The 27,399-nt window shown below is 37.1% G+C and overlaps 1 protein-coding gene and 2 long non-coding RNA genes across 15 annotated transcripts; 2 read left to right on the top strand and 1 right to left on the bottom strand.

The window, feature by feature from the left end:
* The first annotated feature begins 6,211 nt into the window (after window positions 1–6,211).
* LOC133721084 (uncharacterized) lies at window positions 6,212–12,951 on the top strand. 8 transcript variants are annotated; one of them, XR_009852059.1, is made up of 11 exons: window positions 6,213–6,806; window positions 7,369–7,501; window positions 8,318–8,368; window positions 8,483–9,919; window positions 10,011–10,102; window positions 10,174–10,269; window positions 11,177–11,314; window positions 11,418–11,516; window positions 11,630–11,734; window positions 12,338–12,412; window positions 12,711–12,897. It is a non-coding gene; the product is annotated as an uncharacterized LOC133721084 (long non-coding RNA). The 8 variants fall into 8 exon arrangements; XR_009852061.1 differs by having other exon boundaries at window positions 6,212–6,806; window positions 8,483–8,554; window positions 9,968–10,269; window positions 12,711–12,951; XR_009852058.1 differs by having other exon boundaries at window positions 10,011–10,269.
* Window positions 12,952–13,549: 598 nt separating this feature from the next.
* LOC133721083 (acetyl-CoA carboxylase 1-like) lies at window positions 13,550–21,879 on the top strand. 5 transcript variants are annotated; one of them, XM_062147602.1, is made up of 10 exons: window positions 13,550–13,767; window positions 13,916–13,957; window positions 14,205–14,378; window positions 14,737–14,830; window positions 14,937–15,124; window positions 15,213–15,263; window positions 15,472–15,574; window positions 15,846–15,970; window positions 16,369–16,493; window positions 21,772–21,879. In XM_062147602.1, the coding sequence occupies exons 3-8, from the start codon at window positions 14,331–14,333 to the stop codon at window positions 15,902–15,904; spliced, it is 543 nt and encodes a 180-aa protein (XP_062003586.1). In that variant the 5' UTR covers window positions 13,550–13,767; window positions 13,916–13,957; window positions 14,205–14,330; the 3' UTR covers window positions 15,905–15,970; window positions 16,369–16,493; window positions 21,772–21,879. The 5 variants fall into 5 exon arrangements, with proteins under 5 accessions (XP_062003586.1, XP_062003587.1, XP_062003589.1 ...); XM_062147603.1 differs by lacking the exons at window positions 16,369–16,493; window positions 21,772–21,879 and adding an exon at window positions 16,129–16,138 and having other exon boundaries at window positions 15,472–15,600; XM_062147605.1 differs by lacking the exons at window positions 15,213–15,263; window positions 16,369–16,493; window positions 21,772–21,879 and adding an exon at window positions 16,129–16,138 and having other exon boundaries at window positions 15,472–15,600.
* Window positions 21,880–23,837: 1,958 nt separating this feature from the next.
* LOC133723709 (uncharacterized) lies at window positions 23,838–26,668 on the bottom strand. 2 transcript variants are annotated; one of them, XR_009853206.1, is made up of 5 exons: window positions 26,073–26,668; window positions 25,914–25,942; window positions 25,792–25,842; window positions 24,899–24,965; window positions 23,838–24,203 (listed from the first exon to the last, which is right to left on the bottom strand). It is a non-coding gene; the product is annotated as an uncharacterized LOC133723709 (long non-coding RNA). The 2 variants fall into 2 exon arrangements; XR_009853205.1 differs by having other exon boundaries at window positions 25,914–25,938; window positions 26,073–26,667.
* Between the last annotated feature and the right edge of the window lie 731 nt (window positions 26,669–27,399).

Here is a 27,399-nt window from a genome sequence, read left to right as displayed (position 1 = left end):
AGGTCTTTAGTTCATCCACTTTCAATGCACTATATCAGCAACAAACCCACAATTACGAAGTGCTAAGGCGCACACACACACAGGTGTTGGAAACCCAAAAAAAAAAAAAAATCTTGCCACCTTGAAAGCCTGTTGAAACTAATTTCACTACTGGAGCTAAAGATGAAATCTTGCAGGCGCATTTTAAAGTATTGAACTTAATCAACTCAAATTCAGGAACAAACATTCATCTTCCTAGCTTCTTCATACCTTCATTATGTGTTTATTAAAGAACAACCATAAATTCCTCAACTTAACCATTGCCTCTCTCATATAACATATATGACATCCCATATAATAGTACTATAGTAGACATTCATATTCATATCAATCAAACTACTTTAGTTTCTAACACCATCAAGACCAGTAGCAGAGCCAACTACTTGAATTTGAATTCCACCCAGTTATCTAGAACAAGCTGATAAGCTCATTCAAACCCACCTAATTAATTCTCAAACAAATCCAAACCCCAAAACCATTTCCCACTTTCCCACATTTTTCTCAGCAACCAAAAGTAGCAACAAATAAACACACACAACTTCACCAGAACAAAATTCAAGAACAATCGCAAAACCCAACAAAACAAAAACCTCAGAGACCAAACACACAAGTTCAAAAATCTGCTTGCTTCCAACTTCATTCCAACTAAACTATACCAACCTTAATCTCAGCACATAGAAATGCTCAAAACTGAATGGGAAGTAAAGAATGACACAAAAATCCATTGAAGACGGCCTTTACATTTCAATTTACAAGATTGTTTCCAACAGGCATCATTTTTAAGAGGGGAAACTGATTGACCTGTTGTCAATCAATTCAATTCTACATAGGCTATTTTTTTTTTCCCAAGCAAAACTGTGGTTTCTTCCAGTTATGTCTTTTTCTGTAAACAAGCCTTACAACCAACTCATTACGAGCAGCAAACTCTTTAGATGAAAGCCCTTTAACCTGTGAGCAAATAGTAGCATTTATAAACCTCACTGCACAAACCCTAAGAAATCAGAAATTCTATACTAAACAGGCAAAACTGACAACTCAACTACACATGTTCTTCCACTTCAATTTACTATCGAGTACTAAAACATCGTATCCGAGTACAATCATCTTTCAATTTTCAGTTTTAGAATGTAGCACACTAAACATCAATTTCTCAAACAGTTTTATGAAAATGCACAATTACTAAGAAGCACGATAATAGAATTGATTTAAACAGTGGAGGTCAACCTTCTTTACAGCCAATCTCTGCAACTTGGAAACCTCTTTAAGCAATCGAGCCTTGGTCCGGCAAATCACGGCATTCAGAGCAATTGCAAATGCCCTACTTTTCTCTTTTGAAGCAAGCTCCACTTTCTGCAAATCAAAATTACTCAAAATTCAGTCTCAATTTGAAAAATAGGACCAAATCATAACTAAAATTCTAGTCAATTTCAAAGAGATTCGAAATTCTGAACTCTCAAAGAGATTTCATCGCTTTGAAACACACAGTTTGAATCAGAAAGAAACTGAGAAAGAGACTGAACCTGAAGAGCAGCTTCAATGTTGAACTCGACGGCAGAGTAGAGGCGAGCGAAGGCATCGTCGCCGGAGACGTTAGATTCCTTCCATTCTCGCCGACGGCGACGTGTTTCAGCGGATCATGGCGGAAGAAACCGATCAAAATTGTTTGAGATCTCGAGAGAGTGAGAGTGAAAAAGACAGTGATTTTTTTTCTATGAGGAATTTTATCTCCAACATCTGGTTCAACTTGAGGAAAGTGAATAAGATAATGCAATGAGATTAACACAGAGGAAAGAGAGGAAAGATCAGGAGGAATTAGATATGAAGATTCTCTCACAAAGCTTCTCCAAACGTGTATTAGCTTAAAGGGCAGAATCCGAATCAAAAAAATTAAAAACTGACCTTTTTTAACATTACTTCATTATTAACTAGTCTATAATCACATGCTCTGCATGTGTAAGAAAAACTTTCGTTGTAAAAAAAAAAAAGTTATTTGCAGATTGTGGGTAGTTATCTGTAGAGAAAATGGATTTAGTGGATAGTTATTCATGGGGTTGGTAATTCTCCCATGTATTTATCTATTTTCCTTTTTTTTTTTTTTTTTTTTTTTTTTCCTGTTTTTCTTGTAATTTGACTATATTATCCCTATATGTTTCATGAGTATGAAAGTTTATTAATATTTCAGGGTTATTTTGGTACAATTTTTCAATTTTGGCTAACAAAGCCTCTTCTCTTAATAATAGTATAGATATAGATTAAATTAATATTACTGACAATTCATGATGGACCATTTTATCAAGTGGGAAACTATGTGACCTTTTTATCATTTCACACTCTAATGTGACATTTTCCATCATTCCCCTTAAAATAAAATGCTTTCCCCCAATTTAATCTCTTAAAAACCTAGCAAGCAATGTAAATTCAATAAAACACTTTCAAATCAATCGTCTCCTACAACTGTCATTTCAAAAACATGAAATAAGCTCTCTAATACTGGTATCTCGAATCATACTGCAATCTCATCTCAAAATCATTTTAAAAACGCACATAATGAAATATCTCAAATTATGCTTAGATCTGAAAAATCTCATTCAAAATATCCTCATGATAAAATAAGCGATGACGAGGGAATTGCTGACTAGTCATCTCATGGCACTTGGAGGGTACTGCTGACCAGGTGACACATCAGAGGGTACTGCTGACAAGAATATGAGGAGGCGATGGCTAGACGGTACTACCGACTAACCATCTCATGCCATCTGGAGGGCATCGTCAATCAGATAACGCATCGGAAGGTATTGCCGACTGAAATATATACTCTGGAGGGTACTGTCGACTAAGTAATGCATGCATGTGCTAACATAACCATCATCTTTCATATTTACCTCCTCGAATGAAATAATATGAAATCAAACTCATTACCTCTCATAATGATAAACTCAAACCATCATATGTCCAAAAGCAAATCTCAACAGTTAGAAATTCAAATAGCTCAATGAAATAATAATGACTGATTACACGCATTTCTATGCATGTAATTGTATCTAAAGCACTAGAAATAAGCTAATCCTTAAGTCAATTATGATGTAATTAATCCATTTTTATTTATTATGTAGGAAATAAGCGGAATTGCGGAAATCGAGATAAAAGGTGGGAAATTATGCAAATCGGAGTATTTCGACAAAAGGACGAAAAATGTCAAAGCAGTCAACTGTGGTCAGCCACGACAAAGAAAAGAACAAAAAATGAGAAGGAAAGAAAAAAATAAAAAATAAAAAGAAGAAGATAGTATCAATTAATCATCGGTTTGTTTAATTAATCAAACTTGATTAATTAATTAGAAAATTACATACAAGTGTCATTTTGAAACTCTAATTAGCCATAAGGCCACACAACTCTTTTTGTCTTCTTAAGGCCACTTTCACCTTCAAATTATTTTGTCTCTGACAAATTTACCCTTCCATTTAACAAGACGTCAAAACCACCTGAGATCCTATTCAATCCTTTCTCTTCAAAAAAAAAAAAACAAACCCATCGTTCTCTCTTTTCTCTCTCTCGCCGGCGATTCAACCTTCACTCTCTCCGTGGCTGTCATCCATGGCGTCGCCGACGAAGAACATCTCCGACGTGAGAAGCTCTCCCTTGGCGGCAACTGAAGATTGCTCATCGCTGGCCAAACGATCTCGGCGGAGAGAAGCTTTGTTACGGATCGGAGCGAAATGAGACGGCATCGTTTCACCACCTCCTCCTCTTTCTCCCACGTTTTCTCTGATCTCGACCCCGATTCGAAGCAGATCTGAGCTCGGGAGATCCGTCGACTCATCGATCGGTGACGCTTCTCCTTCAGATTGTTTGCCTTCGGTGACCTCCAGCTTTGTTCCTCGTCGGTGACCTCCAGCTCCGGTTGTCCTCATTTTCCACTAGAAAGTCGTTCAGAATACGCCAGCTCGTGGTCGACTTCTCCGGAGGGGTCAAACTCCAGGAGGCGAAGACCCGACAGCTGCAACCGGAGGAGGATGTCATCGACGCATGTGGTGTCGTCCTCGAAATTGAGCGTGTAGCTGGGAGAATTGTGGCTGACGCCGCCGTCCTTCGCATCTGAAAATGAGATTCCGGCACCGGTCCCTGATTCGATTTCGTTCAGCTTCTTTCCGGTGACGAGTTGTCCTCAATGCCATTCATTTTGCTGAGTTTTTGATTTTGGTATAGATTTGTGGTTTTAATTTTGTATTGTTACTGTTTTTGGAAAAGGTAGAAACTCGTTTGTTCCCTATGCCTGATTTGATGCATTGTTGGCTTTTGTCACTAGATTTTGTGGTTGATTTATGGACATGTAGTGATTAGCGTTCTCTGTTGGTAGATTTGTGTCATTAGATTTTGTTCTGCTTGGTTATAGCTTTTGACATTTATGAGAGTATCTTTTGGTGATTGTGAGAGTAGTTTTTGTTATTGGTGAGAGTAGTTTTCTGGTGTTGATGACAGTAGCTTTTGGTATTTGTAACAGTAGCTTTTGTTGGTGAGGATAGTAGATTTTGGTTTTGAGGAGTGTAGCTTTTGTTGGTTATAGTAGCTTTTATTACTGGTAATAGTAGCTTTTTGTGATCTCACCGGAGGTTGCCGGAAATCTCACAAGATTAGTTTTTGTTCCTTGTGACAGTAGCTTTTTTTGTGGTAACAGTAGTTTTTGTTGCTAGTGACAGTAGCTTTTCTGACCTCGTTGAAAATCTCACCAGCGTAGTTTTTGTTTGTGACAATAACTTTTGTTGCTGGTGATAGTAGCTTTTCTGACCTCATCAGAAATCTCACCAGTATAGCTTTTGTTGCTAGTGACAGTAGCTTTAATTGCTAGTGATAGTAGCTTTTGTGACCTCGCCGGAGGTCGCCAGAAATCTCATCAGAGTAGCTTTTGTTGCTAGCCACAGTAGCTTTTGGTGTTAGTGACAGTAGCTTTTGTGGTCGCCGGAGTTTGCCGGAGACCCGCCAGAGGTCGGCCGGAGACCCGCCAGAGGTCGACCGAAGACCTCGCCGGAGCGGAGAGAGAGAATGGTTGTTGACTTTTTAGTCTAGTGGCATTTATGTAAATATGTTTGTTTTTATATCCAAAATATAACACCATTTTTAATCTAGTGGCCTTATAAGGGAAAAAATTAGTTGGTGTCCTTATGGCTAAAAAAACATTCAAAGATGCACTTATATATAATTAACTCTTAATTAATCTTGTTGAGCTACCACCTGCACGTGCTCTTTCTATTTGAATTTGAATTTATATTTTATTTCTTTCTTTGGCCACTCATTTGCTGCCACATCACCCACATTATCCCATTCTCTTCTCCCACGTGCTGCCAGCCCAATTATCCTATCCCTAATTCTCTATTTCTCGCAGCAGAGACCAGTCACACACGGACACACCCACCAATATATATACCTTCTCCTTCTTTACTGAGGGGGAGGAGAACCCTAGAGCTACAACGCCGCACCGCCAAAACAGAGGCAGCCCTTTGGGCTGCTCTCTTCTCCCATCTTCTTCCTCCATTTTTTCCTCTTTTTTTTATATTTTGTTTTGAGAATTGAAGGACTACTCATACAAAGCTTCAAGGATCCACCAAGGGACTCAATTTCTACAAGATTCAAGATTTGGGTATTTTGTGAGGTTGTAATTCAAGGCTAGTCATGCTAGCTTCATAGCTATTTGTGACTATCCTTATTTTCTCCTACACTTCTCTACTCTTTGCTATTTGAATTTTGTAATTTTGATGTTCATGAATATGGGTTGTGAGTAGTTACTTTTGGGGGCTAGGGTTTCTTACTCTAGCTCAATTTTGATGTAATGAACATATTTTTCAAGTGATAAATAATATATTTTCATATGGGTGCACTCTAATTACTATGTCAATTGATTCTTGATGCATAAATTTTAGGGAATTGACCACTCTCTTTGTTATGTTTTGACATTTGTGTTGTGTGATACAATTGGTGGTTCTTTTGTTCACTAGCTTCATGTAAGTAGTGTGGTGTGTCAAGTAGTTGCTTAATCGAGAATTAATGATTGCCTAAGTTTCTATTTTCTTGTGCCCTTCGCCTTTAATCCTAGATGTTGTGGCCCTAGCAAGGCACACTACTACAAATATGGGCTATTAGGACACCCTATAAGGACACATTTTTATTGAGATGTCCTAATATCCTTCAGAGGACGAGCTAAAGAAAACAGGAGCAGCCCCGCCCTTTTTTTCGCCAAAAGTTAAAAATTGAGAATTGTTTTCCTGCACACATTTTAGTTGACCGCTCTCTTACTCTCTCTCTCTCATCTGCATCTCTTCCTCATCGAATGAAGCAGACAAAATTTGAGCTCAGATTCTTTAGCTCTGAGGAAAACAAATTCACTCACCATGGGTGATTCTCTCTCCTTCTCGATCTATCTCTCACCTTTTCTTCTGGCCAGATCTGTATGCTTTGGTTCATGATTATTCTCTCTCAAACACTCGTTTTCTCCCACAGCCCCTCTTTCCATTTCTTACCTATCTCAATGTCACCCACCAAATTGAGTTTCGAAGAACTTGGTGGCCACTGGGTTGACCTGGATTCAGGGATTATTCGCTTTGGGTATCTCAATTCAGTCTCGTCTCTTGTCGAATCCAATTCAACTTGATGCTTCAAATTCAACAGCTGGGTTTCTCGTGTCGGGCTCGTCCGAGCGGCGTGTGGAAGCACTTGATCGAAGCAGCAGTAGCAACATGTCCCCCTCCACCTCTGTCGCCAATTTGGTGAATATGGTATGTAATGTCTTCTGGTCTTGACAATCTTTTCCTTCTATAAACTTGCAATGTTGCATGTGCTTGTTGAAACTTGGGTATGTGACCCCTTTTTTTTTAGTTAGATGCGGGATGAAGGAAATATTTTGACCAGGGCAGGCTTTACCCTTCCAGGGGCTGATCGATGTTGATGAATGAGATATCCAAGGGGTCAACATTCCCTTTTTTGTGTTACAGTTTAGCCTCTAATAGAAATTTTGTTGCTTCTAAATTTACTAGCAAAGGCTCCTTTGATATAGAAACTCTCGTCCCACAGTTCCTATATTCATGCTTATATCTTTCTTTAAGTTTAACTGCATTCTATCACACGAGCAGTACATAAATCAAACTAAGTATAGTAGCTTGAAGTAGATTTTAAAGATTTAACTCTCACTCTGAAAGGAAAAGACAAAAATCTTTTGAGGAGTGTTACTGGAAAACTTTTTCCTGGTCGAGTTTCAGCAATCATGGGTCCTTCAGGAGCTGGGAAAACAAACATTTCTTTCTGCATTATCAGGAAAAGTAACTGGATGCACTGTGACAGGTTCAATTCTAATAAATGGAAAAGCTGAACCAATGACTGCCTACAAGAGAATCATTGGCTTTGTGCCTCAAGACGATATTGTGCATGGAAACTTGACTGTGGAGGAGAATCTCCGATTTAGTGCAAGGTGCAGGTAGGTGATTTACATCTTTAAAAATTTCTCCATCATTGTTTGAAAAAAAAAAATAGTTTCACCATAATGTACCATCAAATTTTTCTTATTGACAAACCCTTACTGCCCTAGGTTCATCATAAAAAATATTTGTCTCTTTATTGGGTGTTTTTCAGCCATCCTTTATCAGACTTCTTCTATATGTTGGTGAGGTGGACACTGATACTACATGTTAGTCTCTTATGTCACCGGCAATTATTTCCTCATTATTCAAAAGCTAAGGATTTGTTGAATGCAAAAGAAAATGATCATGATGCTATTGCACTGGCATTTTTACTTATCTTCATACATGATTCTATTTGGTTGGGTACTTTCCTAGCTACACCCCACCCATTAGATATGATAGGTAGTCATCATATGTTAATATTAAACTCTGAATCAATAATCATGCATGTAAGTTTTGTGTCAATTAGTAATTTTCTTTGCTTCACTCTGATAGAGATTACATCTTGTTGGTGGTCACCTTGAAACTGTAGACTGTCTGCCAACATGCCAAAACCTGATAAAGTCCTGGTTGTTGAAAGAGTTATTGAGGCTCTGGGACTAGGGGCATTGAGATATTCTGTGGTAGGTACTGTGGAGAGGCGTGGAATCTCTAGGGGTAAAGGACTGGGCGAGCGGTACATAAATCAAACTAAGTATAGTAGCATGGTATAGGGGGACTGGTCCTAGTTTTATTTTGTGTTGTCTATTGAGGTATATATTTAATTTTTGTCTATAGTAGCATGTAACTGATTTCCATGTTGCAGGATTGAATTTTTTATTTTTTGGTTGCAGGATTTTGGTTTGGGTACACTTGTGACTATCTTGTGGATTTTCTTATTGCAGGTAATTTCTTTACTTCTTGCATCGTCTTAAAATGTAGATGTTTTTCCATTTATTTTCTACTATTTGTTATTGGTTGCACTATTAGTAGTGACTAGTGAGATTGTTTTCATACAGAGGCTGCATCATATAGTATTGCTGTTTTCATGGACATGTCATTTTGGGAGACCCTTGATTAGTTTTCCTCAGGTATCTTTCATTCCTTCCAATAATTTTGTTGACTTGATTAGTTTAAACTTGATACACTTATTGATATGATTAAAGTGAACCAATCTGAGAACTACTTTGTAGTTCAGATTCCCCCACAAAACTGTACAATGCTTTTATGGTTGCAGTAGAGAAAGGAAATACACACTAGGCCAATAACGTCAATATACAACACTTTTTACACAACGAATTTTTTTTTTTTTGTTGTGTGATGAAGGAAAGTGAATCATACAACACATTTAAGAAACTTTCGTCGTATAAGGCTGTTAAAATTCAAAAGTTCTTAGTTAGAAACTCATTGCACAATACTTATAAGAAAGGTCTGTTGTGTGAATGGAAAAAAAATAAGAGGCACATTTCCCTCCTATTTCTGCTCAAACTTCCCTCCTCTATAGTACAACAGTCTATTTGTATCTGTTGTATGAGTGTAGCTTGCAAAATGTCATACAACAGTTTTTTACTTTGTGTTGTCCAAATGAGGAAGATATATTGGGAAGGTTTAGATGTATCCCAGAATGACATTCATTTCCCCCAAAGCGAACAAATTTTGATTGAAATGTAGGTTACATATATGTACTCCTACAACATAATTACTTATTTGTGTTGTCTGAATGAAAAACGCCTATACCTAGCGCCAAAAATGATACTTTGATTGCACATAAGCGGGAATTTTCCCTCTTTGCTCCCTCAGCTCAATTTTAATATGTAGATAATCAGACAACATAACTTGATTTATGTGTTGTCTGAGTCACGGACACAAAATAAAAGAACCAAATGCGCGCCTTTGACAAATTAATTAGGGCTATCTAGCTACCTTCTCTATTATGAGATTCTCTCACCCCCACTTAAGGCTGTTTCAACACTCCGATAAAAACTCTCCCTTTTCTTCGTGCCAGCACCCAAACTCTCCCTCTTCAGAATTTCATTCGAGCCAAACAACCATCACTCACCCAATACTAAAATCAGTCTCTTTGAATCACCCAATACTGAAATCGGTCTCTTTGAATCACCCAATACTAAGGGGAAATCTTGGATTGGGAATCCGGGTCTTCAATTTCGAAACCCAATTAGGTCATTCTCTCTTTCTCGCTCGTCTTCTCCGGCACGACACCAACAACTTGTCTTCTTCCCTATAACAATCATCATTTCTCACTTCCTGTCTCACCTTCTTCACCTCTACAACACAACGGAGGAGAGAGAAAGCACGTAGATGAGAATGAATTCGAGGAGAGAGAAAACAGATCTGGGATTTCTCTCTCCTCCATTGCTAACGATGCTGGGTATGGGTAGAGCTCCTAGTGGCGGAACCTCTCTTTTCAATCATCAAGTTCTCTCTTGGCCTCACTGGTAACCTCTCTTTTCAATCTGTTTATTTTCGAATCTTTAAATCTGTAGGTTATTCTCTGGTTTTAAAGAAAGTGATTTAAATGGTTATTAGCATCGCCGCAGTGGCAGTGGGAAAACGCCACCGCCTGATTCGCCACCGTTGCCGCTATGCATCCCCTCCTGGGTTTGCTTGATATATTGGAGGTAAAGTTAAATCCGTGCTTCACCTCCTGGGTTTTTGATGATTTACTGCTTCATATTTCTTTCTGTTACAGGGACTGCGAGGATCTATGCCTCTATGGAGGCTTCTCTCCTGCTGTGATCGGTTCTACTCTATGGAGGTTTATATTTCTTCATGTTTGAGAGCCCCAGTATGTTCTTGATTCTCTAACCTTTTCATTTCCCTTTTCTTGAATTAGGGTTTTTATTGTATGAGTCTTTTTCTTTTTGGTGGTTTCTTGAGATCTCTGTTTGTTAAATGTTAGATTAGTAATTGTTAATAAGGAATATAAAGAATTTGTTGGAGAGAGGAAGGGAAAGACGTTTGTGAATCTTGATATTGAACCCAAATTGGATTTGGTAGAAAAATTGTGGTTATTTGGTTTAAAATCATGACCTGTTTTGTTGGAATTGGATAGAAAAGTACAGTGGAATTATACAATTGCATTAATCTGTTTGTTTGGTGGCTTCTTGAAATCTCTGTTTTTAAATGTTCCTTTAGTATATTGGGCGTCAGAAAAGAAGCTTATGAGTCTTGAAATTGTAGCCAAATTGAATTTGGTAGAACTGTTGTAATTATTTGATTTTGTAATACTAAGCTGTTTAAGATTGGTGAATAAATGAACTGGTTTTGTTTTTTATGTTGAGATTTTGATGCAGAGTTGCCCAGCCCATAGCTCCCATCTTTTATTTCATCTCTTGTTATGTGTGTAAGAGGTAGAATTAGGTGTTTCTAAGAAGCACTTGCTAACTTTTGAGTCTTTGGGATTAGTGGAATATATAATTTACTTTGTTTAATATATATTCCTATATACCATAAAGTGCTTGCTGCACTATTAACTGGTTAGTACAACCGATATCCCGCTAACCTTAATTGCATCCGAGTGTTATCTTTTTTTTTTTTTTTTTTGTTTGAAAGGCCGAGTGTTATCTTAATTCTATGCAAGTTTTTGGCAATTGTAAAGGTGTCGAAATTACTGTGTATATATTCCTTGCCTTCTGAATTGAAAACTGGAAAATTTAACTTCCTAAATTCATGACAAACTTTTACATCAACAGGTGCTCTAGCTATCGTAGTGGCTAATCCAATAGACCTTGTAAAGGTTCGACTCCAAGCTGAATGAAAATTGCCCAGCCCACTGGAGTTCCTAGGCATTACTCTGGAGTAAAGATGCCTATTTCACTATAGTGAGGCATGTTAGTTTTCTTAGAGTAGAAGAATGTGCTTCTTTGCCCCTTCTTTCTTTGTATATTGTCTCCTTATCATCTTACTTGTTTATTTATGTTTGTCAAAAATTAGGAAGGTTTAGGAGCTCTATGGACTGGGGTGGGACCAAATGTAGGATGAAGTGCAATTATAAATGCTGCTGAGCTAGCCATTTATGATTAAGTGAAGGAGGTAATTGCTTTCAATCTCTAAAGTTCAACTATTATTATAGATCGCCAGTTATTGCTAATTTCTACATGTAGGATGATAATCCTAATGAATCCTAATTCTGCATACTTATGCAGACAGTTTTGAAAATTCCAGGGTTCACTGACAATATTTTCACTCATCTCCTAGCTGGTCTGGGTGCTGGTTTTTTTGCAGTTTCTATTGGCTCTCCTGTTGATGTGGTATGCATTCTGAAACCTATTAGCCTTAATAATAAGTTTGCTGCTTCTATTTATCATTAGAAGGAGGTAAATTTGTGTAGCAGTTTAAATTTCAATGACAGTGACTTGCATATGCATATGAAAAGATATTGAAACTTCAAAGATTTTATTGACACAATAAAGAAGACTCTTTTCTTTCTGTTATTCATCAGCATATATTGTTTTTTTTTTGTTAAATTTAGTAGTCCATACAATTATCATCTTATTATGGCTTTCTTTGTAACTTTTCTGTAAAGGATCTTCTTGAGTGCAAAAAGGTGCCTTCCTCCTGGAGACATGTTTACCTTAAGAAAATTTTAGAGCAGAAAACCTTTCCCAAGAAAGTTGTATATTTATTAGCATGTTTTGTTTTTGGGACTTAGAAATTACATAGACATTCTAAATGCAGCCTTCCATAATGAGATTGTAATAACACAGTTGACTGTAAATAATGTCCATTTCGCTTTTGGATGGGTACTATGTTGTTTGCTAAACATTGTTAGCTGTAGGAGTAAGTGATTTGATTGTTTGTGAACTCTTAAATTTATCTTTGGGGTGATTTTGGCTGATGATTTTGATTTGCAGGTCTCTCTCTCAAAACTGACTAGCCTGGAATTAAGGCCACATGCTATTGAGAGTTGTGATCTGTCAAAATATCAGGTTGTTTATTGCTGATTTCATGTTATGCGTGTTTGTTTGTTTGATCAATTGAAACTTTTAGCTATGATAGAGTAAGTGGGTTGTTTACATCTGCTGATTTCATGTTATATATGCTTATTTGTTTGTTTGATCAAATTGTATTATTTGTTTGTTATGCTTACACATATATTATAGCTCTGCTTCTCTTAGTGTACAAGGCTTGGTAATGTTACCTTGCAATGTTTTCTTCTATTTTAGCTTTAATTAGTTTGAATCATTTCTTCATAACCTTGAATTTTGCTTATTATTCTGTTTGCAGGTTTGGGAATATCTAGTGAAATGTTGCCTAAAGAGTCACTAAGTGATCAAGCATGGAATACCAAGCAATGAAGCAAAATATATTTTCTTTCATCATGTAAATTCACCTAGCTAGGAAACTTTATAGCAATGACATGTTACTTGGATTCAATATTTGGTGGATATATTGGAATTTTATTGATGTATCACATTGCTTTTGGCGTAAATATTAATCATTATTCATTGGATAATGATTTCAAGCACTAATATAGTAAACTTCACACAATTAGTCACTGTTCATTAGGTAAAATGGAGCATTATTATCAATGCACAAAATCCAGAAAAGACGATTATCATACAACAAAATTTCTAATGTTAATAATGTTGTCTGAAGTAACAATTTGGATGTTCACACAATGAATCATTATATAACATGCAACGGTTCTAACAAACATACGTTGTTTGATTTACAATCACACAACTGTAATAACTAGACTAAAACTAACACACAACAATAAAATTTCCAAAAGTGAAGTGTGAGGATAACTCATACAACAGAGAAAATAAAAATTCTGTTGTCTGATTCGCCTTTCATACAACGGCTCGGAAACAACTTTCGTTGTGTGAATGATGCCAATGACATGTGCAGCATGACTGCGCGGCAACTGTGGCTGCCATCTGCCGAGAGAAGGCACAACAGTTTTAACCAAATAAGTGTTGACTGTTTGTGATTCACACAACGGGTTTCCACCGTTGTGCCATTTTTCATCACACAACGCTCCGATACACAACGGAGATCGTCCAAATCACACAACGAATTTGGTCCGTTGTCTGTTCACTTTTTTGGCCTAGTGACAGTTTAAAATGTTACACTATTTGAAATACAGTGAAGTTTAACTTGAAACTTTCATTTTCAAGGCTGGTACTATTGTGATTTACGTTTCAGCATTTCTTAAATTTGATGTGGTTGAGGTAGTTGATTTGTGGGATTGTTACATGTTGCTGTGGGGATGATGGTCGAATTCGAGGATGGAGGTGGAAGGATTCCATACAGTCCGACATGCCTATTAATTTGCAAGGTAATATAGGGGTTACCACATTTTGCGAATTTATATTATTTTGCATTCTTGCTTGAATTTGATATGTTGCTTCTGTATATGATTTTGAAATTGATCCTTTTTGGTACTTTATCTCACTTAAGTTGTTTGTTTCTTCTTCTTTGTACAGGAGACCAAGTGAAGCCAGTACTTGACCTGGTAAATCCTCAACGTAAGTAAGTTATTCAAAAGCCACCTGGTTGCCAGCCACTCTTTCATTCAAGTTGCGTAAGCATTTACTATGTAGTGCTGTGACATAGTAAACTTGATATGATATGTTTCACTAGTCACTTATTTAGTCTATTAAGGTTTTTTTTTTCCAACTAAAGTTCTCTTTTTCTTGTTTTATTAGTGCACTGTTTTGTCTATTGGAGTAGTTTTCTGATGAAGAATAACTTTTCTTGTTTTATGTTCTATAGATTATTGAGGAGGGTCCGATAACTGTAGCTCCACCAGAGACAATTAGAAAGTTGGAGCAGGCAGCTTGAAGGCTGGCTAAAAGTGTTAACTATGTTGGAGCAGCTACTGTTGAGTATCTGTACAGTATGGACACTGGCGAGTACTATTTCTTAGAGTTGAACCCTCGGTTGCAGGTATATTATTTTGATTTAAGCCTTAACTTTGGCTGCAGTCTCATTTTAGCTTATGGTTCTTGTTAAACACCGTTTTAATTTGTTTTGGTCAATGAATAATACATTGACAAATGTGTTATGTGTGCTTCAAGTAACATAGAAAGAAACTATGCTTTTTATGTGCTAACTAAGCCATCAGTCATAATGCAACCTCTTAGAAAAGGATTGAAATCATATGATCAGTAGGATCGCAAGAATTTCATATAGCTTCTACTACTGCCTATGCATGGGCAAACTGAGTTAGCTTCTATTCTTGCATCTTTTTTTTCAAGACATTTAATTTTCAGAGTGCTAAATGTGTAGATGTAATTCAATGTAGGTGGAGCACCCGGTCACTAAGTGGATAGCAGAAATAAATCTGCTATCAGCCCAAGTTGCAGTTGGGATGGGCATTCCTCTTTGGCAAATTCCTGGTATCATCTTAATTTCTAGATTTCTTTTTTTCAAATATATATTTATATATTTGAGCCAAACTGTTAATTTTGTCAAGTTTTCTTTTTCATTTATTCATTTGATTAGAGATAAGGCGGTTCTATGGAATGGAACATGGTAGTGGATATGATGCTTGGAGAAAGACGTCAGTGGTTGCCACTCCATTTGACTTTGACAAGGCAGAATCTAAAAGGTCAAAAGGTCATTGTGTTGCTGTGCGTGTAACAAGTGAGGATCCAGATGATGGCTTTAAACCTGCTAGTGGGAAAGTTCAGGTTTGTTATCATGACTTGTCAGTTTCACCTTAATTTCTTTCTTTCCCATAATGCTTTGAGGGACCTATACTGAGTTTACTATATGCAGGAGCTGAGTTTTAAAAGCAAGCCAAATGTTTGGGCGTACTTTTCTGTTAAGGTAAAATCTTGCAATTTGATAACAATGCATTTATTATCAAATTGCATTGCTGGTTGGTCTTGATGCAAGTGAAAGCTGGTTGGTAAGCATATATTTTACTACTGCAAGTGATTACTCTCATTTTTCTTCAAGCTGGTTGGTCTTCAAATTATTTTTCTCTTCAAGTTGGTCCGTGCTGTGACCTGATTAATCTCATTTTCTTTTATAGGCTTGTGGTAGTGGTCGGGGTTTATCAGTTTGGAACCTTCCTGTTTCTGAATGCATTTCAAGGACTTCAACTCGTGCATCTGTACAGGATGTAGTATTTGATGGTCTGTTGTTGAGTCTGATTGACTAGGTGAGCTGGAAAACTAATGAGTCTTGAGTTCCTTTTTTCAATTGTATACTCCTTACCGCCAATTGCTTCTAATGTTGTTAGTGATCCATATCTTGATAAGATTATTTCTGTTTTCTTTCTAGCAATGTGCATGGATGCTACTGCATTCTGCAAAGTTAGCTATAGAGAAAAGGCAAACTCAAGGATGTAATTAAACGTATATACTTATTGACTTGTAGCTAAGAAATCTACTTATTGACTTGTAGATACCATTAGATGGATTCCAAGCAACCCCTATGCTTCAGATTCTAGATCGAAGTGGTAATGCAGCTTCGTTACCAGAGCACCCTGTATTTTCTACCTTACAGTATCTGCAAGAGCTTTATCTGAGGTTAGTGAACTTGTGACACACTCACATCGGGAGTAGGTGTGCATGTGTATCTGCATCTGCTTGTAAATATTGGTTTTCAATAATGTCTATGCTTTTTGCATATATCTATTTCCCACTGTTTCATCATTACGCTAAGCCACATCTATTTCACTTGATAGACGAATGGAGCTACACGAAGTCTCATCAAGAAATTGAATAGGAGTCATCTTTTTATGCCAAGGAATAGAAGCTATCTATTGTGTGCAAACTCATGCTCTTAGATTTTTTTTCGTTTTGGTCTAAAGAAGTGCTCCTAGATTGAGGCTGGCTTCCTCATGATAGGATAGGAATGTGTAGGTAAGAATATAATAACGATCTGCTTTTTGTTGTATCTTTACAGTTCACAGTGCTCATTGTAGGTTATATTCAACGTTGATGGAGGAGAGGGTGGTTTTGAAATGGAGGAAGAATGAGGATGTTGTTCTGTGGTTTGGGTTGTCACTGTTTCTGCGTTTTCCTCTTGCTTCGTCACTGAACGATGAAGGTGGGTGACACTATGCTTTTTGTTTCTGTTTTTGGTTGTGGGTTTCCATTTTTGAATGTGCCCAGTTTGTGTTTTTAGACCAAAACGGTTAGGAATTTAACACTACCAAATGATGTTTGCTAATTTACTTTCTGTGAGGTCATGAAAGTGTTGATGTACATCTTTGCAAGCATCTCAAATGAATCTGATGATGAAAGGTTTGAATCTCTTTATTTTTCCTTTTACTGCAAGTTCTATACCTATAGGCTTTGTGTAATATGCTTCCTTGTGCCAGCTCTAGTACTTGTTTCCAAGTTTGCTGTATGTTGCAGCTAGATCTAGTTTCTTCAATTTTTATTTATTTGAACCTTCCATGCTCTCTGAATGATATTGTAGCTGTTTTAGGTAGTATTTATTCACTGGTAATTGGAGGAAGATTTCTTTTTTTTTTTTTTTTTGGATTCTTTACAAGTTTTAAGGACACTTTTTTAACGTCCTCTATTATCTTTATTAAGTGTCCTGTTTTAGTTTTAAGGACACATGAGTATTTTTTTTTTGTGTCCTCTGAAGGATTTAAGGACACTATTTCTGGAGCTTTTAGGACACAGTTTGTGTGTCCTAGTATCGAAAAGAGGACACAGTTTAGGTGTCCTCTTATAGATATAAGGACACCTCGTCCAAAGCTATTAGGACACATAAACTGTGTCCTCGTATAGATAAGAGGACACATTTCCGGTGTCCTTGTTTCGGACTTACAATGACTCCCGGATAGAGGACTCTTTAAAAAAGAGTCCTCGTATGTATTTAAGGACACGGTTTCAATATCCTTAAATCATGTTTTTGTAGTGGTGGCATAATGATTAGGGTTAGAGAGTTCATTCTTGCCTTGACCGGAAGAGTGGATACCATATAAGAGAAATTGACTTAGTGGCCTTAACCGGCATTATGTAGAGAACTACGTAATCATTACATTTTAGGTTGTAACTATTGCATGCATAAATCCCTAATTTCTAGAGCTCTACGCCTTTAGCTCATGTTTTGGTAGCCCTGGTCGTACTAACTCATGAGTTAGAGAGTTCATATTTGTCCTAACCGAAAATGTGAATACCCTTAAGGAAATTCGGCTTAGTGGCCTTGACCGGCATTAAGTACGGGATTTGGTTCTCATGAAAATATGTTTGTTTGCTTGGAATGTGTTCGTTGCATTGAAATTGCTATAGAGTGATCCCTAGTACCCAAATCTATCTATCTCTATTTTATTTTTTTTCTTTGTTTTTGATTGTTGTTGTTAATTTAGTTTTTGACTTAGTCTTTTAGAAAATTAAAATCACAATTTTGAATGACAATTTCTATATCATTGTAAATAGCCATCACTAGGCTCTTAGTTTTGATTAGGCTTTGGTGAAAACCAAAGCCGAGCATTGCTAAGGCTTGGTGCCTTAGAATAGCATTTTTATTTGTTTTCTTTTTCTCTTGCTTTTGTTTGCTTAGTGACTTTAGTTCCGACCACCCAAGGATTGTGGGATAGCCACTAATCCCCGTGGTACGATAACTTTGGGCATAATATTTCCCTATCTTGACAATGATACGTACGCTTGCGTAAATGTGTATCAAGTCAATGACTTTCAGAAAGGAAAACAATATCAAATTTTCCAGCTTTGTAAATCATCATCACATCATCGAAAACATAGCTCATCAAATCATGATAAATCGTCCATACTCAATATCATCATAAAAATCAGTAATGATAAATCGATGCTCATAAAACTCAATATCTCAATAAACAATAAGATCAAAATATCTCAATAATTTAAATTATAATTAAATTTCATAATAAATAAATACTCAAAAGTAGTACTGCATGCATAATATATTCTAAAATCAAATGTCCACTCACAGAATTGTGGCTATGATGGTCGTTGACGATTTCCTCCTCAAGCTCGATCTACATACCCGTCGTCATGAACAATTTGATATTACGAATATTTGTTATGTCCCGTACCATAATTTAGCCGTTTACAGGTCATTTGGACGGTAAACAATAATTCAATTCACTTTTAGCTTCATTTCTATACTTTTAGGGCCCCAAAAGTTCAATTTTCTTAGGCTCAGTTTTTTAGGAAACTTCCTTCACGAAAGTTGTAGACGGCTTTAAACCGACTTCATGGACACGTGACACCCTCAAATCGGAGTTTGTATGACGATGTTATGGTCAAAAATGTGGAAGTTACTATTTCGGGAAAGTTTCTATAAAAGGGGAAATTACTTTGGTAACTTACCTCGAGATTTTCTCTCTATGCCGACCTGAATAGCCAACCCGACCTGAATTGGTTTTCTGCCGTCAGCGAAAAATTTGCACGCAACCAATCCCATTCGAACCGTCTCTCTTTCCTCTACCGATTTGGGTGGTTTGGTGGCTCAATTTAAGGTGTAGAAGGCCTAGCAGGGTGCAGAACGCAGCGACGATGTCTTTTTGGGTACCAGGTTGGAACTCATATGTAAGACCTCGGAAATTTGTTATTAATTCCTAAATGTTTCTTGGGATTAATAAAGTGTTCGTTTGTACGATTTCGTGGTTCGAGGGTGGAGTGGAATTATTTTCGGACGAATAATTATTCGAAGTGCACGTTTTAGGGGGTTACGAAGTTTGACTTTTTATACGTTAAGATTCTGTGAGAACTTCCTTCACGAAAGTTGTAGAGCGCGTCGATACAAGTTCGTGGACAAGTGGATCGCGAAAATCGGAGTTCATATGAAGAAGTTATGGTCATTGGAAAAAGTTTCCATTTTGGTTAAATAGCAAAAATCGCAAAAAATTTCAGAAAACCCGAAAATTTCCAAAAAGGGAAACTTTCTCCCCCGACCTCAGTTCCGCCCAACCAACTTCGGCGGCTTGGTTCTCCGCCGTCCGGGCACCGTAGGCCGTGATTTTTGTCCCTATTTCTTCGCCTCAGTCCAAATTCGTCTCCATGAAGTTTCACGGTGTGGGTAGACTTGTGCACGACGCTACAAGGCCGAGAAGTTGCTCGGTAGAGCTGCAAATCGCCTCAAATCGCCGGCCTTGGTTCTCCCATCTCCGGCCACTATAGCTCGAGTTCTTTGAGGGCTTTTCTAGCCCAGAGGACGTAGATGCTTCCCTCCAATCAGCTTGCAACGATTTAACATGTGGAGCTCGAATTTGGAAGATTGAGAATCTAGGGTTCTTTGAATTTCTGAACTTGCGAGGTAAATTCCAGCGAAATGGCTTTGATTCTGACTTTGTGCTAGTTATGAATGTTTCAATTGGAGTTGAGATGAAGAACTTTGATGTTGGAAGTTTTGTCAAATTTTGACTTTGGTTTGGTGGCGGTGCAGCCACTGTGGTGGTTGTTTCCGGCGGCCTCCGGCCACCTCTGGGGCAGTTTTTGCTCCTCAGTACGATCTACTTGTCGATACGAGCATTTCGATATATAGTTTGAAATTTTTGGAAATCGTATGAGCATGTTATGAATTTTCCAAGTTTTAGGGTTTTCGGTTCGATCGGTTTTTGATCCGTGAGGATTCGGCTGTCCAATTGACTTGTAGTTTTGTTATATTGATCGTATAAGTGTTCCGATGACGTTGGGTGGTCTCGGATGAGGATCCGACTGTTGGATCGTCGTATAATTGTGTGTTGTGAATTGTGTGCTTTGTGTTGTATTGAGTGTGACCTTGATGTGATTAGGTGATTGACGGAATTGTGTGAGCGGAGTTTGGATGATTTTGTGCTTGTCTTGGTATTTGTGTGAAGAGGCAGCTGGAGTTAGAGGTGAGTAAATCTCACGGTGTTTCGGTTGATAAAGTAGTTATGTTTTAATTTAGTATATTTAATTGTTAGCATGAAAAATCATTTTCGAAACAAATTATTTGTTTTAAAATATATGAACTTGATCGACAACGGTTCATGGGTAGGTTAAAACAATGTTTTGATATAAAATGATTTTCGAGAAGTATAATTTATAAAACTATAGTTGGTATTAGTGGTCATTCCTGCGTGAATGACTACGTATATATATATTTACGTGGAATATATATATGGATGGTGTGGCGTTGTGATATGTATATGTTTGATGATTATATTGTTGAAAGAGTGAATTGAAAATGTGATGTGACATTGTGAGTCGTGTGGGATTTCCTTAAAAGGTTTTGTTCTGAGGGCCAAGTGGTCCGAGGTCCGACGGTTACAGTGGTAACCTGTTAGGGGGGGTTTTGTTCTGAGGGCCAGGTGGTCTGAAGTCCGATGGTTACAGTGGTAACCTGTTGTTAAGTCATCGGATGCTTGCACTTTGGTTAAGGGGGCAGGTTACGATACAGTTATCGGATGCTTGTACCTTGGTCAAGGGGGCAGGTTACGATACGGTTAGGGTGTAAGTCATCGGATGCTTGCACCTTGGACAAGGGGGCAGGTTACGGTTCAGTTATCGGATGCTTGTACATTGGTCAAGGGGGCAGGTTACGATGCAGTGGATTGTTGTGAGATGATTTACATCGACTATCGACTTTAGTTTGGAGTTGATGGGTGATCATTGACTTTAGTGTGAGATGTTGGACTTCTTCATTGATTTTCCTTTTCCTTCTAATTATTGAATTTTAAGTAATCTCCTAAACTAAGTTATATGTAGGGATTACTGCCTTTTGTATTATTTGCTTTATTGTAATCTCCTGAACTAAGTTATATGCAGGGATTATTGCTTTTTGTATTGTTTGTTTTAATGTAAATTCCTGAACTAAACTCTATGCAGGGATTTATATGATTTCTTTTGTTTTTTTTCATGTGATCTCCTGAACTAAGTTTCTATGTAGGGATTATTAAATTTGCTAAATTCTTATTGTGGATACAGTTGTGGGTTGTGATCTGTAGTGATTGATAAATGAGGTGGGATGACATGATTTTGGCAACCGCGTTATGTAGAGGGAAATGAGTATGATTTCCTGGTTGTGCCGTTGAGGCAAAGGAATAGTGATCTAATAGATTGTGGGGACGTAAAATGAATTGAGAGACAGAGCATGTGGGTTTTTAGTTGGGTTGAAATTGTTGAGCATGTTATTGATTAATTTGAACTTGACGTTTTGTTGTGATAATTGCATATTGTTTTTGTTAAGCTAAGATGGTGAAAGCATGTATTTTGTGGAATTAAATGTTGTTGCTTTGATTCATCTCACGAGTTGAGAAATTATAAGCATGCGTGACGTGAGTCACTTTAATTGAGTTTACTCATACGGGCTGAAAGGCTTACCGGGTTTGTTTTGTTCAATCCCGGTGCACTATTCTATGGTGTAGGGTTTATTGTGCAGGTTTGAATATCGAGTGATCATTATCAAAGCTGAGGTGTACGTTCGATGGCGTGGACGTGAAAGGGTGCTCTTAGTTTTAAGTCTTCCGTTGGGTAGTGAGTTGTGGTGGGTGTGTTTACTTATTGAATTGTCATTCAGTTTGATTTGTAAACTATCTGTAATGTAATATGTGACTTTAAAGAACGAGTCGGTATTGACATTGTGAGCTCAGTTTAAATGAAAAGTTTTCTATGTGTGTTTTTTTGTGTTTGTTCTCGCGTTTCGGATTTGAATTTTCTTTATTCAAAATTTGGGGCTTGACATCATATTTCTGGCCATCTCCAGCGGCGATTCTTGTTGGGTTTTGAAGCTCTTCCAACGTCTAGCAATCCCTCCAAATGGCTTGAACCGAATCGAAGCATGGAGGCCGAATTGAAGATTTGAAATTCCAGATTTTCTTTTCGAACTTCTGAGGTAATTTCCGGCCATTCAAGGTATTTCAGGACTTTGTTGTAGTTCTAAAAGTTGTTGGGTTGGTTGAGGTGAAGATTTTGGCATAAGCAGTGTCGCCCAATTTGGGGTCGGAGACGGTGGCGCGAAGGGGCGCGAAGGGCCGATTCTAGCCTTCTAATTTGACTTGTAGTGATGTTGTTAGTGTGTAGAACTTGTAGATATGATTTTGGTGTAAATATGGGAATGTAGGGTATCGATTGGGAATTTTCGAAGTTTCAGAGTTTCGGGTGTTGATGTTTGGAAATCCAACTGTTGGGATTCCTTTATTTTCATCATAGAATGTTAGGATCAATGACAGATTGTTGGTGAAGTGTGGTTTGATTTCGAGGACTTTTGAAACTTTTAGGTTTCAGAGGGTCGAAGATATCTAGTTTTCGATTTATTTATTGTGAATTTATTTCGAGCCTTTTGTTCGATTATTTAAGATGTATTGTTGTGTACAGGACAACGTACCGAGCCACTGCTGGATGAGGAAATCCTTACGTGTGACCGCCTAAGTCGTACTGTGAGTGGACTTTGACTTCAAATGATGCATGCACTTAAATTTCTGAATTCACGATTTATTTAATTATCATATTATTTATTAAACTTATGTTTTGGTTTTGGAAATGCGAATTGAAATGATGACTTTTGGCGAATTGTTTTTTTAATGTGATTTCTAGAATTAAATATATTTTTTATTCGTCGATTTTGAGATTTCTGAAAAATTTTCAAAAATGGGATTTTCGATGGAATGATATTGGATTAAATTCAGTTTACCCCCCTAAGGTTTGGGGGTAATTTCATGTTAGTCCCTGTCCTTTCAATTTAATCAGTTTACCCCCCAAGCTTTCCAATTTCAATAAGCCGTGTCCAATTTCTACTATTCCGTCCAATTTGGACTGTTAAGTCTGACTTTTGAGGGCTAAAATGGTCATTTCTAGACAAAAAAAAACTATAAAAAAAAAGGAATTTTTTTTCTTTTTTTCGTTTTTTTTTTCTGTTTTTTTTTTCATTTAAAATTTTTTTTCCATCTTTTTTTTTATATATATAAATTTTGTCTTCAACCTATACACCACAAGTTATAATAGGTTTATAAAAACAAAAAGATACTCTAGGTGGTTGAAAGTCTCTTGCTGATCTACAATATTTATGATATATCTCCGATAAATAGAAGAATTTTAGGATATATCCCCAATAAAGTGAAGAAATGTCTGTGTAAAATTATTTTTTACAGATATTTACAGATAAAGTGTAAAATCGTGAAGAAATATCTGTGCAAAATCATTTTTTACAGATATTTACAGATAAAGTGTAAAATCGTGAAGAAATATCTGTGTAAAATCATTTTTTACAGATATTTATAGATAAAGTGTAAAATCGTTTTTTACAGATATTTCTTCACTTTATTGGGGATATCTCCTAAAATTCTTCACTTTATCGGAGATATATCACAAATATCGTAGATCAGCGATGTGGCGACCCGAATGGGTATACCACAGCGCCGTAATATTAAGCCAATAGGAGCTCGATACGTCGTAGACATACCGAAGGCCTACCAACTTAATACTACAAGGCCTGTTGAAAATGCAAATTTTAGGAAAATGGAGACCAAGAAAACTTTTAAGAAAAGATTTTAAATCAACAACCCAACATTTAAATTAACAAGTCTGGAAATGCAACAAAATAAAGTGGGCAAGTGCACTGTGATGCCTTAGGGCTTACATCATAACCGAAATGAAAGGGAAGTTCAACAACAACAATACGACAACGGGGTGAGGCGCGCTCCCAGGTAGGCGGACCTCACAGAGTTCAATATTGAAAGAGAAGCTAGTAAATTGATAGAGTACCAAATGGGAAGAACTTCAAGCAACAGGAACAGCAACACACGGACTCGGCCAACGACTCACTTCTAATCCAAATCGTCCGGAATGACCTCGTTGTAACCTGAAATGTAGGGGTGAGCATTTCGTCCTCGCTATCCCAATAGGGGCTGACCCAACCTTAGTTAGGTTTGAAATCTAATAGGTAAAACATAGCTACTAGAATATAGATTGCGTGCATTTGTAAAATCAAGTAAAACAAATGCAAACAAAAACAATCATAGTTGTTTCGTTTCAGGAAATCATATGCAGCATGCTTCACACAACTTGGAGCTCCGAGATACTTACCTGCCGGCTAAACCAAAATAAATCGATGACCGACCTGGTTCGTCATCCTTCGAGAACCGGCCAACTACTCTATAGTCTTTATGACTACAAGTAGCGAAAATGTCAATTTCCTGGCTCTGAGTCTCCTATGACTGGTTCACTGTCTGTACTTACCTTTCCTCGACAAACATAGGAGCACAGCCCCTTCCGGAGGTTCACGGTTATCGACACCGTGGGATCCCTAGGAATCTACGCGTCTAGGTCCCATTCACTTTCAGGTCACAAACACAAACATACAAAGGGTACAGTATCTCAACATGCAAGTCTAGCCTCGGTTTTCGCAATCAACAATTATCAGTTATGAGAACACAGGTATCATGAGGCATCGACTAATGAACAACAAAAAATATACTTGCAGGCAACATAATATTATACTAGAGCATTCCACATATATCGAAAAGCCTCTAACAAGGAAGGGACAGCTCACCCTACCTGGAAAATGCTGGCGTATTCCACACTCTGATGCTTTCCGCTTAAGCTTCCTTAATGATCGTGTTTCCTAAACCATTACTTAGTTTGTAAGTAATTATCCAGGTAAACATCATAATCAAATTTAAGTAATCACGCATACTAAATCATTTTTATTTCAATGAGGCTATTAATTATTTCTTTCAAGCTTTACCAATTTGGGAAACTAACTTCTTTCATAAAAAGGAAAACGTCCTTATCACTCCACTAAACTTTCGCCAATCCGAGCGACCAAAGTCGAGTCGATCCTCACGTTTTACGAGGTCGGTCAACCTTGATCAACTCTCGGAGTTGACTTTTGACCTTTGACTTTGACTTCTGACTTTTGACCAAATACTCCTTTATTTACCATTATTTCTTATTTATTAAAAATAAATAAGTAAATAATTATAAATAAAGTTTTACTTTTACTTTTACCCATTTACTTTCCTTTTTCACCTTTTCACTTTTACCATGACTTTTACCTCCACACTTTCACTTTTACCTTTTACCTCATTTTTACTGAATTTACCTTTACTTTCACCTTCTTCACTTTTTTACCACTTTACCACAGTAAAACCTCATTTAATCCAACTTTTACCATTTTCTTTATTTCCCTTTTCTTCCAAAAACAAATCCATTTCTTTTCTTCTTCCTTTTCGTTTTCTTTTGGCCAAAACTACACAACAACAATCACCAAATCTTCAACAACAAAATTCCAACACTTTGAAAATTATGCTAATAAAATCCTACTAATTAAACCATCCTCAAATCTCTATTTTTCACAATTTTTCCAACACAACAAATAGCTCAACATAATCAAAATCAACCAAATAAATTCAAAAAATTCTAGGGTTTGTCCAAAACCCATTCCTTACCCTTTCTTCTTCAAAAATCACGGCCTATTCCTTCTCCTTGGCCTTCTTCACCTACAAATCCGTCCAACATCAACATCTCAACCAAAAAACTCGAAAACAAGGTTGCATGGATAGATCCTTACCAAAAATCCTTGCCAAACCCATAGCCTAGCTTCATGGTTTAAGGAGAAATCGGGTTCATGCAAACAAAATCACAAATCAAAATCAAAATCAAAAACTCGGATTTAGGAAGAAATAGGTGTAGATCGGATGAATAGAGGCTAGATTAGGAGGGATATTACCTTGATTTAAGCTTGGAAAGAAGAAATCACAAAAACCCCCAAATTAGCTTCGGGTTCTAGGGTTTTTGGAGGATTGAATGACCAAATTTCTTGATTTTGGTTGAAATCCGGGTTCCGGCGGCCGGCGGCGGCGATTTCCGGCGAGGATGAGGAGAGAGAAGCTCTCGGGTAGAGAGAGAGAGAAGCTCTCGGGTAGAGAGAGAGAGAAACTCTCGGGTAGAGAGAGAGAGCTGAAGTGAAAAATGAGGTGGGTTGAGGCTAGGGTTTGGAGAATGTGTTCCTTAAATACCTCTCCCAAATTTAATTGTGAAAAGTCGAATCTGCCCCTCCTTTTGGGCCAATGGGCTTGGGCTGCTCCTATTTCACTTTCCTCTTAATTTTCCTTAAGCCCACTCCGAAAATTACCTCTTCAAACATCCTTACTTCCCCGATACTTCACCGAATCCTTGCGGGAAAATTTTTCGGGCTTGTCCTAAGCCTCGATACTTTAAAAATACTTTTCTAGATCCAAATTGGATTTTCTCTAAATTTCTTAATCCTTTAAATGGCCTCAAAGTCTTAACCTAAGCACAAATACTTTTGTACCTCACGAATACGTAATTTCATACGTTAAACGACAAATTAAAATAAACAATAAAAAGTACGGGGGTCTACAAGCGAGCGGCTTTCAACCACCTAGAGTATCTTTTTGTTCTTATAAACCTATTATAACTTGTGGTGTATAGGTTGAAGACAAAATAAAAATAAATAAAAATAAATAAAAAATGAAAAAACAGAAGAAAAAAATTAAAAAATAAAAAATAAAAAAAAAAAATTCCTTTTTTTTTTTAAGTTTTTTTTTGGTCTTGAAATGATCATTTTAGCTCTCAAAAGTCAGACTTAACGTCCAAATTGGATGGAATGGACACGGTTGAGGAGAATTGACAAGCTTGGGGGGTAAACTGATTAAATTGAAACGACAGGGACTAACATGAAATTACCCCCAAACCTCAGGGGGGTAAACTGAATTTAATCCAATGATATTTATCTATTATTTATCAACTTTTGGTTTTTGCATTGAGAATGCTTTAGCGATGATTTCGGATTTGGATTTTGTTTATGATATATGATTTATAATTTAATCTCGCATATGAATTTTATTTTATGAATTGTGTTCTTATTGGGAATATTTTGGCGTGTAGGACACGCCGACACGTCATTGAGTTTTATTTGATTTCTCATGAGATTTTTCCGAGTACGGTTGGGAATCGTACTCGTGCCTTCATTTGCGAGATTTTGGGGAAGCTTTATGGATTTTACGGTTTTCGAATCCTTTTCTTCACCATAC

This window comes from Rosa rugosa, chromosome 7 (genome assembly GCF_958449725.1).
Source record: "Rosa rugosa chromosome 7, drRosRugo1.1, whole genome shotgun sequence".
Classification (NCBI taxonomy): domain Eukaryota; kingdom Viridiplantae; phylum Streptophyta; class Magnoliopsida; order Rosales; family Rosaceae; genus Rosa; species Rosa rugosa.
The sequence above is the reverse complement of the archived record's forward strand: the minus strand, read 5'-3'. Positions and strand labels throughout refer to the sequence as shown.

What these genes read in the sequence shown, in the direction of transcription:
- LOC133721083 (XM_062147602.1), top strand. Translation starts at nt 14,331, where the DNA reads ATGGACACTGGCGAGTACTATTTCTTAGAGTTGAACCCTCGGTTGCAG. An exon ending in TCCTCTTTGGCAAATTCCTG is followed by an intron (nt 14,831 to 14,936) that starts GTATCATCTTAA and finishes TCATTTGATTAG; the next exon opens with AGATAAGGCGGTTCTATGGA. An exon ending in GGGCGTACTTTTCTGTTAAG is followed by an intron (nt 15,264 to 15,471) that starts GTAAAATCTTGC and finishes TTTCTTTTATAG; the next exon opens with GCTTGTGGTAGTGGTCGGGG.